At 44.0% G+C, this 12,651-nt stretch overlaps 1 protein-coding gene across 1 annotated transcript; it reads left to right on the top strand.

Annotated features, from left to right (window-relative positions):
- The first annotated feature begins 15 nt into the window (after nucleotides 1–15).
- On the top strand, nucleotides 16–6,961 carry LOC119311165 (BAG-associated GRAM protein 1-like). The gene is made up of 18 exons (XM_037586800.1): nucleotides 16–234; nucleotides 370–411; nucleotides 513–610; nucleotides 1,555–1,630; nucleotides 1,794–1,922; nucleotides 2,005–2,051; nucleotides 2,251–2,374; nucleotides 2,484–2,600; nucleotides 3,596–3,625; nucleotides 3,718–3,817; nucleotides 4,469–4,575; nucleotides 4,803–4,946; nucleotides 5,024–5,128; nucleotides 5,200–5,346; nucleotides 5,545–5,598; nucleotides 5,711–5,774; nucleotides 5,908–5,969; nucleotides 6,605–6,961. Exons 1-18 carry the CDS (start codon nucleotides 49–51, stop codon nucleotides 6,737–6,739), a joined length of 1,767 nt encoding a protein of 588 aa, XP_037442697.1. The 5' UTR covers nucleotides 16–48; the 3' UTR covers nucleotides 6,740–6,961.
- Nucleotides 6,962–12,651: the final 5,690 nt, after the last annotated feature.

The following is a 12,651-nucleotide window of genomic DNA, read 5'->3' as shown; positions in this document are numbered from 1 at the left end:
AACCCTAGACCCCCTCCGTCGGCGTCGGTCTCGCGGAGGGTCGGCGGCATGTCGCCGCAGGCGGCGGCGGCGCTCGGGTTCCTCCTGCCCACGTGCTGGGAGATCGAGGTCACCTGCGCCGCGGCCATGCTCATCGTCGCGCTCTACGCCGCCTACGAGCTCCTCGGCCCGCGGCCCCCGCCCGCGGGCGCCGACGACCTCGCCCTCGCGCGGGACCTCGACGGCGCCGACAAGGTAAGCAAGCACCGGCGGTTGCGTGGGCCTGTCAGTGGGGAAATTTTGGGGCGGTTACGGCATGCGCCGACGAACGATCACCCGTGCTAACGTCGCGAGCGTTTTTGTGTTGGCTTTCCCGGGATTGCTGCTCAGTACAAGGGAGGCTCCACCGGGCCGTCGGCGTACGTGGTGAAGGTGACCGGCTGATCAGCCCCTTGTCTCTGATTTTGTTGCGCCCCCCTGATTGTGATTGACTCTGTGAGCGGTCGTGTGACTTGGGCGCGTGCCTGTAACAGCTGGAGCTGCTAGCCGCGAAGAATTTGATCGCCGCGAACTTGAATGGGACCTCGGACCCTTATGCACTCATCACCTGCGGCGAAGAGAAGCGTTTCAGGTTCGGTTCAGTATTTATATGTACATTCTCTTCTGCAATGCTGTCGATTCTAGTTAGTTTGGATGATTTGGCACATGTTTACAGCATTTTTTTTCCTTTCGAAATGGAGGTTTTACCCCCGGCCTCTGCATTATGGTTACGGCACTGTCAGACTGTATTATATTGGTTTAGGAAGAACTCTGTTCCTGATACATTTCTGACTAAAAACTTAGCAATGGCCATCACACAGTCATATGACTCATCAAAGGTTTTCCGTTGGAAAATGACCTTGTCTCCTGGAATTTAGGCTGCACAGTACTCAATAAACCGCTTTTTTAGGGAAAAACATTAACTGATTGAATTGAAGTATGGAGGAGAGGATTGTAACAGCATTTCATTTGTTGACCTGTACATATAACTATATGTGTGTCGAATAAACTAGGTTGCCCAAAAGGTTCACCCAACAGCCAATCGAACTTGTTGCCCAAAAGGTTCTGCTGCAGGCTAATGCTGTCCTTTTAAGGGCACAGTAAAACCAAGTTAAATGATGAATTGTTGCTACTCACTGGATCACTAGACGACAGATGGGAGGTGGCTCAGTTTAGACAACTACCAATCGGTGTATAGGAGTGATTCGGTGCAGGAGAAGTTCAGTTTATAGATCTAAATTGCAGATAGAGATAATTTGGAGATGAATGAATGTGGTTGCTATCAGGATTGCCATAAATCCCATGAAGGAGAGAAAGGGGTTGGGGTCTTAGGTAGACTGATGTAACTCATCCACGTTACAACATAAAGTTTCTGTAGGAAAAGCAATGGTGGAAGGGGGTTGACGGAAACAATTTCAAATAAACACTCCTTCTAATATTAGATAATTTTATTCTGCTTAATAGAATTTTGGAGTCAAGTAGGTAATTTTATAGTACTCTACTTATCCCCTTTGTTTCATCTCTTACACCTTACAGCTCCATGGTTCCTGGCTCAAGAAACCCAATGTGGGGAGAGGAATTCAATTTTGTTGTTGACTCTCTTCCTGTAAAGGTTATTACCAGCACTTTCCTTAAGAAATCCATTTCTTGCAATATTTTCTTGGAGACCCTCCTTAAGAACAGTCATATCGATCGCAAGAAGTCTTTTCGATTGTTGTTATCGATGGTACTTCGTCAAAGATACACTCACACATTTGTCCGGTACACTATCGCAGATACAGGTGAAAATATATGATTGGGATATTGTATGGAAGAGCACAACACTTGGTTCTGTTACTGTTCCAGTCGAGTCTGAGGGGCAGAGTGGACCAGTTTGGTATACACTTGACAGCTCATCAGGTCAGGTAATTGGTTTCTATGGAGCAACTTGGTTTATCAGAATGATTATTTCTTCCAGTTATCATATAATTTTTTTTGTTTTGTTAGGTTTGTCTCCATATTAAGGCAATCAAGGTTCATGAGAGTTCCTCCAGGTAAATATCTCATCTATTATTAATATGCTCTGAAGTTTTTTTAAAATTATTTAGATGCGAAAATTTGCATATTTCAACAGCTTTGGCATGTTGCAGTCACTTGCTTCACTATTTTTACTTGTCCTTTTGGACAACACAAGAAAACTAAAACATGGTCTTGTCAGTAATTTTCTGACACTTCATTTTTGGTGTGCTTTAGGGCTCTAAACAACACTGCCGAGGCTGATGCTCGTAGAAGGATTTCCTTAGACAAACAAGGCCCTACTGTAGTTCACCAAAAGCCAGGTCATTTGCAGACAATTTTTGGGCTCCCTCCAGATGAGGTAAGTACCTACTGCTGCTACTACTAATTAAATAGATTAATGCATAGGTGTGCTACCACTGTTTCCAACTTGCAAGAGCTAACTGTTTCTTGCTTTCTTTGTCATCCAGGTTGTTGAACACAGCTATTCATGTGCACTTGAGAGGTCATTTCTATACCACGGTCGCATGTATTTGTCTTCATGGCACATTTGCTTCCATTCAAATGTCTTCTCTAAGCAGATTAAGGTACGCTCACATTCAGTATTTTTCAGTTGCATCCTTTGATTGGTGGATTTACTTGGTTCGTTATGTTCACTTAATATTTTCCATGCTTGTCTGGAAAGATTCATTTTCTAGTGTCGTGTTGATTATTTGTTGGATAACATTGTAAATGAGGAAACAATAGGATAACAGAGTTAATGAAGAAATACTGATCTTGTCGTTTTCTTCTAATGTTGATGACCGTATCCTTTTGTCCTGTGGTTCTTAAATGGTACCCCCTCTGTAAACAAATATAAGACGTTTTAGATCGCTAAAGTACTCCCTCCGGTCCATATTGCTTGTCGCAGCTTTAGTGATATGCACCGGAGGGAGTACTTTAGCGATCTAAAACGTCTTATATTTGTTTACAGAGGGAGTACTAATTATATGACCTTATCCTGTTGATTATGATCCGATAAAATGCTATCGCAAGATAGACTGCCGTCTAATAATTAATCGTGATTCGAATATAAGACCTGAATGACTTTTTTTGTTCCAGTATTTCCATAGTTGATGTGCTAAATATGTTGTTTAATATACTTGTCTGTAATCATTCTAGAAAAAATTGATTCCAGTGTACTTGCTGAGCAAGATTTACGTCTATTGTTCTTAGTGGTATTTCTGGCCACACTAGCAGGAATCCGGTACCATATTTGACTGTTACAGCTGCCAGTACCACGATCAGTAGAAAAAAATCTGTTGAATTCCAGCTTGATAGAAATGTAATTTCCCCACTGGCTGCTATACGTCAGTTTGCCTCATAAATCTGAATCACTGAAGCTACCAATCCTGGTCAACAATAGCATTTTCTGTATGTATTCCGATGCCATCTAGATTCGGTTGGATAAGTTTACAATCCTATGAGCTGCAGAAAGTTTAGCTTTGTTAAGCTAGAAAGCTTGTCTTAGAAACATATCCATTTGCTTACATTGGCTGTGGTACATTGTGTGACTGATAACATGTTTTTCTTATGTATGAAGGTTATGCTCCCTTTGAGAGATATTGATGAGGTGAGCCTTGCCGTACTTCTTTTTGTAATATACTGCACCATTTTCTTTTGAAAAAATGTAATGATCACTTCTGTCCCTTTTTTTACAAGCAGATAAGAAGAAGCCAGCATGCAGTTATTAATCCAGCAATTACGATATTTCTTCGAACGGGAGCTGGAGGACATGGAGTTCCTCCCTTAGGATGCCCTGATGGTAGGATTTAACACTCACAATCTTGCATAGTCACACCAAGCTTTTGCATCTTTCTTGATTCTTCCTCTGGCACTAAACATGGATAATGCTGCAAACTTAAAGCCCTTTCACTGATTTGCAATACTCAATTGTCAAATCTCATCCTGTTGTCTGGCACTATAAATCATGACGCCTTCTAATTTCATTATGGCTATCCAGCTAAACTAGGTACATACTATATACATAATGTGGTTTTCTCTATTTTTCAGTTTGACTACGTAGTTTTCTGCTCCCTTCCAGTTCCACCTTTTGGATCTTGATGCCTGCTTCTTTTTCTCAGCAGCATCAACATGTTTGGTATTACTACTTATTAGTCCATGACTTGATGTGGATTTTAGTTTTGTGAGTGCAGATTGCAAGATTCCACCATGAATTGAGCTGTAGATTTATCTTGATGCAAAATTAGTTGCAAACTTAAGAAATGTGGATGGAGCTATTGATTATGCATTTATGCTAGAAAACAGACTAAGAGGGCACTGATAACCAAAATTTTGTACTACAATATTCACACAATTTCTGGAGGCTGGCAAAAGAACTGGAAATGGTAATCTATATAAGATGGGAGGTTTCGTCATTTGCTTTATGTCACCTTTTCTTATACAATTTTTGCAGGAAGGGTTAGGTACAAATTTGCATCGTTTTGGAACAGAAACCACACATTTAGAGCATTGCAACGAGCTGTGAAGAACTTCCATGCAATGATAGAGGCTGAGAAACAGGTAGTGACAAACCGCCCTTTTGTACATATTTTTAAGTAAGAATTTAAATATAGGATGCATGTTGCTGTTGTGTATCGGCAATCTTACTGTTGGTGCACTAGTTTTGAAGCGTGCTTTCTGCTTGTTTTGCTGTTCATGGTAGGCTTTGGTTTACATGATTGTGATCTCCATAAACTGCTTGTCTGAATTGATGATAGTTTTTAATATATTTGGTTTTTGGATTATAGGAACGTGCTCAATCTGCATTGCGCGCACTCAGTAGCTCAAGAAAAAATAGCAGCAAGGAGATAAATGTTCCAGAAGATTGTGCTGATTTAACAGGGCAACTACAACCTTTTGTCAAAGAAGAAGTTCTAGTCTCTGTATTTAATGTAATGATGGCTAACTGTATCTTCCATGATTTTGCAGTTGATAACAAAACTAATTATTTAATTCAATCTCATCCCAGGGAACATTCCCGTGCACTGCAGAACAGTTTTTTGATAATCTATTAAGTGATGACTCAAGTTACATAACAGAATATAGGACAGCTCGTCAGGATAAAGATATCAACGTAAGTATCCAGCAGAGTACCAGCTCTTTCAGTCATGAATTATTGCTGACTAGAAATGTCTCTTCTCGCAGCTGGGCCAGTGGCATGTTGCAGACGAGTATGATGGTCAGGTGAGGGAACTTAACTGTAAATCCATATGCCACAGTCCGATGTGCCCTCCATATTCAGCAATGACAGAGTGGCAGCATATGGTTCTTTCAGCTAACAAAACCGATCTGGTATGTCTTAAGTGCAAAAGTGAACATCCCAATATGATGGGAAATCTTTCTTGAATCATAGTATTACATTATGTTATATACTACTCCATCTGTCCCATAATATAAGATGTCATCACAACCATTGTACTCTTATATTATGGGACAGAGGGAGTACTTTAGATTATAAATAATACTAATTTCTCACTGGATACTTGTTAGGTATTTGAGACTGTGCAACAAGTACATGATGTTCCATTTGGTTCCTTTTTTGAGGTACTTCATGTTCAGTTAGTCTCTGTGACAGATACATTTATATGTTCTTTTCATTGCAATGAAATCGCAACTATGATGTGGTAATATGATTAACCGATGTTCTACTTTTCAGGTACACTGTAGATGGTCTGTGAAAACTATCGATTCTAGTTTGTGCAGTGTTAACATAAGTGCTGGTTAGTGTTTTCTTCTGATCTCCATGTGTAACTTGTGTTCTCTTATAGTACTTTATGTTACAATGTCTGCTCAGTTTAAACGGCAAATGAAAATTTGTAATTTGATGGATATGGTGGTTACTGTGCTTTTCAGGTGCACATTTCAAGAAATGGTGCATAATGCAGTCTAAAATAAAGAGTGGCGCTGTGGACGAGGTATGGATTTATCTAATATTCACCTCTGGTTTGATGATAATCTGCCGATGGGAATTTAATCTAACTTGTCTACAAACTTAGTAGTAATATGCTAGTGAAATAGATAAGACAGCAACTCTTGGCTCCAGATACACTGCAATCTGGATTTGATCAGATTGATTTTGACATTAAAAATGTAGATATCTTTGGTTGTTTGCAAAGGGGCATAAATATTCTATTACCTCTGTTCCGAAATATAAGTCGCTGGGGGAGTTCAGTTTACACTCCCCCAACAGCTTATATTTAGGAACGGAGGGAGTAGTGACTACAAATAGAATGGACTGTCTGTTGATTGAATCAACACTTGGGTCACCAAGAAAATTGATTTTGTATGGTAAGCCAGTAAGATGTGGGGCAGTTGAGGTGGTTTTCAGAAAAACCGGTGGGAGATGGGAGGGGAAAAAATCAAAAAGTCTTCAGAACTTCAGATGGGTCATCCTTTTGCTTGCTTGCTTGTTGTAGCACATAGGAGCATGGGTTCAGAACTTCAGATGCAAAAAGTCTTGCATGTCGAGATGCAAATACAAATCCCTCATAATTCAGTCTCTAGTCTCTGCATGTCGTGATTAAGGTAATTGTGTTTTAAAATATTGCAGTTAAAGAAGGAAGTTCGAGAAATGCTAGAATTTGCGGAGTCGTATATGCAAGAGGTTAGCTCCCCTAACCAACCAGACAAAGATCTTGGCCGGGATACAGCAGCAGACACCGATGACATACCTGGTGATCAGTAACTATATTTGACCTACCGTCCGGTGATTCGTTTATAATGTTATTTATACCCAGAAGAAGGGCCGGTGGACCTGACCTGTATGTAACTGTAAGTAACTTAGTCCAAATCTGATATGAAGGATGACTAAGAGACCTTGTGGTGTATACTCTCTTGGCTTCTGTATGTATATCTGTGAAACGGCCAATATAGGGCACCTATAAGCATGTCGGTTACTGTTTCTCAAGTTGAACAGCATGTCAGCATCGAGAGGCGGAAAGATCATTTTCAGTTCCGTTTTATGGAAAAAAGAAAGAAAGATACAAGCTCAACGTGTTCTTGTAGAACAGTCTGATGGCAAGGCAGGGACCCATAGGTCAAAACCCTGTCTGTGCAACCTACCCTGATAGGTGGTGGGCTCTTCCACATGTTTAGACTGGCTAAAAGCATAAGATCAATCTCCCAACAGAAAGAAAATAACATTTCCACGGATCGCGATGGGAAAAAGCACTAATCCACTCCGCGCGAGCAGCCTTGCGGCAATTCAAACACAGGCGAGCAGACTTTTGCAAAAAAAGAAAAAGACACGCGCGCGCACACACAAGCGGGCAGAGTTTTTTTTTTTTTGAGCTTCAAGCGGGCAGAGGTTGGTGACCGCTGACATGTGTCTAGGACAAGTTGCGGTTTAAGATGGTGAGAAACCGAGAACCTCCGGTGTCATTTTTTTTTTCATGATGCTTGCTGAATACATACAAACAAACGGTTAGGAATTCGACGATGCATGTGCATAGTATAAATATCGAGGAACGCACATGCTTTGCTAAAAGTTACTCCCTCGTTTCACTACTATAAGATGTTTCAACTTGTTTTTAAAATCAAATGTATGTAGACACGTTTTAGTGTGTTTGTTTACTCATTTCAGTCTGTATATAGTCCATATTGATATTCAAAACATCTTGAATGGAGGAGTACTACATTTGCTCTTTATGCTCTACAGACCACTTTTGTCCAATATACCGTGTCCTTTTCTCTTGCGGTAGCAATGTACTGTGTATCTATATATATGTAACATGAATGCCAAATGATCCTTTACCTTTAGAAGGAAAAATGTCAAATATTCAAGCCAGTGTGTTTGGTAAGATAAATAAGATCACACGGAGACATAATTAACTTTTGAGTTAGGAGATATAATTAACTAATAGCGCAAGAGTGAACTCTATTTTCCGATAGTAATTGTAGGCACTATTGCATGTAATGTACAGTACTTCCTCCGTTTCTTTTTAGTCTGCATATAAGGTTCAGTCAAAGTCAAGCTTTGCATAGTTCGACTAACTTTGTATTAAAAAATATCAACATTCACAATATGAAATCAACATTTTCAGATGCACCATGAAATGTATTTTCATATTATATAGTTTAAGTATTGTAGATGTTCGTATTTTTTAATATAAATTTGGTCAAATTTTGTGTAGTTTGACTTTGACCAAAACTTATACGCGGAGTAAAAAGAAACGGAGGGAGTACTAGTTTAGCGGTTCCTTCTCGAACCATCAATGATTGGTGAACCAGCTGATCTATTTGTAACTCTTCTGAAAATATCACATCACATTTGGCGTGCATCTTACGAAAGCCGCCGGGGTTCATGAGGATTTAGAATTTGGTAGGAAAAATATTTCAGATCTTATTGAAATATCTCTTTCTTTACTAATTTTCTCTGACTATTGGAGTATCTTTACAGAGTGTGAATTTGGTTTGGATCCAATTCAAAATTTTGAGGTAAAAGATAATTGCGGTAACCGCCAAAATTTCTGAAATTCTTGGTCAATTATATTTCTAAAATTCTTAACCTACTTAATGAACAACCGCAAGATGAAAATGTAGATGAGACGACACTCTAGTCAAGGGTTGAAGACGTTGTGTGTGAAAATCCAGTTGTAAGGAGAGAAAGTGAGGGAGCCGGTTGTGGATTTAACAATCTACGGAGAGCATCAGCCCCCGCACTACATCTCCGTGGCCATGTTGCTCAAACACCGCGGAGGCTGATGGTCGCTAGCTAGGGATTAGGAAGGGGCCAATACCTAGCTAGCTCGGACCAAGGCTGGCGTATGACAAGGTGGCTACGGTGAGATCTTGTACAATGAAAGATGCTTAGAGAGGTGCTTAGAAAAATAAACCGAGTTTTTCTGAAGCATCGGTGCCTATTTCTACAGGAGAGACATTTAGTTAAGCGTCTATCCTGTATAATAAGTACCGGTGCTTAAGGAAAGCCAGATTTATTTCTTTAAACACCTCCCCTAAGCACCTTGCATTGTACAAGGCCTGAAGAGGAGTTCTGCATGAGGTGCGGGACACAGGGTTGTTCACGCCGCCCGCAAACGGGGGGTTGGCAAGAGAGAATATTCCATGAAAACCAAGTGAAAAAAGGGTTATAAAAATGGAGGCTGATAGGCGCGGCGCGCCGGCCCAAATTTGGGCCGGCCACGCGCAGGCCGTCAGATGATAGTCGTCTCGTCGTCGGATCTAGAAAAAAAATCGTTCACCCCCAAAAGGTCCTTCTTCCTCGCGCAACCCCCCTCGCCTTTCGCATCTGGCGTGGGTGCACACACCGCACTCTCCCGCTGCCCGCCGGTCGCCACACCGCACCGCCCCTACCGCTCCACGCTAGATCTCGTCCCCGGGTTTCGCTGGAACCCCCGTTGGTCGCAGCAGAAAAATCTCCAGTACTCAGTTGAAGCAGAAAAGTTTGCCAGTTCCAGCAAAATTGAAAGGCGGTGGTAGCAATTTTTAGGCTGGTTCCAGCAAAATCAAAACAAGGTGGTAGAAAAAATTATGACTAGTTCTAGCAAAAAAAGAACATGGTTCCAGCAAAAATTGCCCATGCTTGTATCATCTCCAAACAATGGTTCCAGCAAAAAATCTAGCCAGAGGTTGAAGCTTTACCAACAAAAATGGCCGTTACCGGAGGTGGTAGTTGTCGTCGTTGCCGGTTGCGGCACTGGGCTGACCGGGTTGCAGCGAAAAACGAATGAAGCCGCCACCTGGTGGGAGCTAGCACTGTCGCCGGTTGCAGCAGCTAGGATGTCCGGTTGCTAGCCGTTGCAGCAAAATCAGATGCTGGTTCCAACATCACCCTTCGCACAACGCTTTGTCGTGCCCATCTCCGATGAGGTATGGTCGTCAGGGATCAGGGCCAAGCGTTGCCATCAAAGAGAGAAACTCGAGAGCGTCACCGGCCACCATCGTCACAAGCACGCGATCCAGGGGAGGGGGGAGGGGGGATGCGCGGTTGGGCAGCTGCAAGGATAGGAGGAGTGGAGGGAGAGAGGAGGATTCGAGCTCGAGAGGGCTCCCATGACGAGAGAGATTTGACGAAGAAAGAGATGCGGCTGAGGATAATAATGGGAAAGGTACTGGTGTGATTAGGAGATTAGGAGAGGTAGTGGTGCGGGGCCACGAGTCAAGGCGCGTGCCGCGGGCGACCAGCCAAAGACTAGACCGAACAGCCGGCACGCAACATTTCCCTATGAAAATTCTTAAAGAAGGGTTCAATTTCACCTGGGAGCTGTGAAAAAACCTTCAACCTCGCATCACTTTTTGTCACCATTCATTGTTGAATTTAGTTTTTTTTTTCCTCATGTAAGTAATTTATTTATTTGTGGAAAACCTCACGTAATCTTTTCGAAGACAAAGGTCAGGGAAGTTTTTGTATCTCTAGTGGTCACATATGTCTGTATACAAAAACGCAACGTAGAGTCTGTTCTCATGATTTTTCAAAATAATCACGGACGAGGAGCCTTTCCATCATTGCATTTGCATGCATGTGTGGTTCTGTACGTTCTTGACCTCTTGTGATGGCATACCTGTCAGCCCTAAAAGGCAGGCATTCTATACTTCTGGGCAGCCAAAACAAGTCACCAGCTTGTCCCGGAAAAGACGAAGCATGTCACTGCTTAAGAAGTAGAGTATGCAGCAGACCCACCCGCAAAAACAACTCATCACCGAGCCCGACCGAGGACAACTGGACAAGTCTACAGCTAGCGCTCCCAACCGGTTGCCGCCCGTGTCCATGCTAGAGCTAGCCCGCGCGTACGTACGGCCGTGGTGACGCGCGCCGCCGCTCGATCATCTCGTCCGTCCAGCTCCATTAGCGGGGCTGGACGCAGGGCAAACCACGGCCGCGGTACACAAAACAGACGGACTGGCAAGGCCGGTACTGTCCTTCACTGGCGGTTGGTGAATGTCGTGGTTCTAAGTCTGACAGTAATGTAGGGGTACTAATGGAGAGGCAAGATTCTAGCTATGGAGCAGTTGTATACGCAAGAGATTTACGAGTTTAGCCTCTTTTCGGAGGAAGTAACAGCCCTACGTCTCGGAGTCCGGAGGCGGTCGACTGGATTATATGTGTATGAGTTACAGGGGTGCGAACCCTTTACACTGAGGAGGGGGTGGCTTATATAGAGTTCGCCAGACCCCTCCAGCCCTCAGTTATGCAGGGTTTAAAGTACATTAAGACCGGGGGTTACTGGTAACGCCCACATAAAATGCTATGAAGACTATAAAGGCTACTTAATGACAGACCGTTGCGTGCAGAGTGACTAGATCTCCTGGCCGTCGAGTGGTTAGCTTCATGGTCGAGTGGTTATCTTCATGGTCGAGTGTCCTAGAGTCTGTCGAGTGGATCACCTCTAGGTCGACTGACAGGTAGTTTCTTCTAGAGATGTCCTTGTGTAGGGTAGTTTAGACAGGTCCATGACCCTACCCTAGGTACATAGCTTCATCATTAGCCCCCGAATGGATCGAGGTTTGAGTGGGGAAGGAGTTGAGAATTCTTCCGACCCATTTCTTGTGCTATGAGCATGTCTTGTCTTGGATCAATGAACTTTTTAGGTGACGGCACTAACTTCTTTTTCAGTCGCCTTGATCCATTCTTTGTATCTGTCGAGTGAAGTCTTCGCTTGGAGAGCTCCGAGTGACAGGGTGGAGGAGATCTTCTGTCTGACGAGTTGTTCTGCAACCCGCGGATTTTGCGGGATTCGAATTTTGGGAAGCGCGCGGGACGGGGCGTAGCCGCAGCAATCGGACGGGATAAGGCAGGGACGCCTCGGTCTCCGCACCGCCTTTTTCGCCACGTATCGCGCGCGCGACTGTTACGGGATTTGACAGGATCGTCCGGGCCTACATGTCAGCCACTCGGAAGCAACCTTATATAAAGCGCCGGACGGGGTTTTTTCAACAGTGCGCCTTCATTTCCCCCTCTCTTCTCCAGATTTCTCCGCCGCGTTTGCTTCTGCCTCGGCGCCGCTGCTTCTTGCGTGCTTCGCCGGTGACGATGGTGAAGGAGAAGACGGAGGCCCTGGAGCGAGCAAAGAAAGCGACGGCGAAGGCGAAGGGGAGGGGAACCAGTCGGAGTGGCTCTTCATCGAGGACCGGCCTGCCGCCGGGCTGGATCCAGGGCGACTGGATCCGCTCGACAATTAGTCAAGCGGATCTCGGCGACCTGGCTGACGGAGGGCCGATCCCCCATGGATCGGCGCGGCTCCCGGGGAGGGAGTCAGAGCCGCAGCCTCAGGAGGGTGAGTGCGTTCTTCTGGCCACCCACGTCGACCGTGGGTTCTCTTTGCCGCCCCACCCTTTCTTCCGAGGGTTTCTGAATTTCTTTGGGGCACAACTCCACCACTTCACGCCCAACACCATAGTGTATCTCACCGCTTACGTGTCTTTGTGCGAGTGCTTCTTGGGGTGCCGGCCTCACTGAGGTCTCTTTAAACACATCTTCACCTGTCGCTCCCAGACGGTGAAGAAGGCAAATCCGAGTGACGAGAGGACACATGTGATTCAGATGTGTGGGGGTCTTGGGATCCAGTTGAGAGGGAAAAGTTCTTTTCCGATCATGGTTTTGCCCGACTCCGTCTATGGGTGGCAGTCGACTTGGTTTTA

The sequence above is a fragment of the Triticum dicoccoides genome, chromosome 5B, assembly GCF_002162155.2.
Source record: "Triticum dicoccoides isolate Atlit2015 ecotype Zavitan chromosome 5B, WEW_v2.0, whole genome shotgun sequence".
Classification (NCBI taxonomy): Eukaryota; Viridiplantae; Streptophyta; class Magnoliopsida; order Poales; family Poaceae; genus Triticum; species Triticum dicoccoides.
This window is presented reverse-complemented; position numbering and strand designations above follow the sequence as displayed.

Bases quoted from the DNA above. Each gene is read 5' to 3' on its own strand.
- LOC119311165 (XM_037586800.1), top strand. From the start codon at position 49: ATGTCGCCGCAGGCGGCGGCGGCGCTCGGGTTCCTCCTGCCCACGTGC. The intron at 611-1,554 runs GTTCGGTTCAGT...TACACCTTACAG, and splicing joins GGCGAAGAGAAGCGTTTCAG to CTCCATGGTTCCTGGCTCAA. The intron at 1,631-1,793 runs GTTATTACCAGC...ACACTATCGCAG, and splicing joins TTGACTCTCTTCCTGTAAAG to ATACAGGTGAAAATATATGA.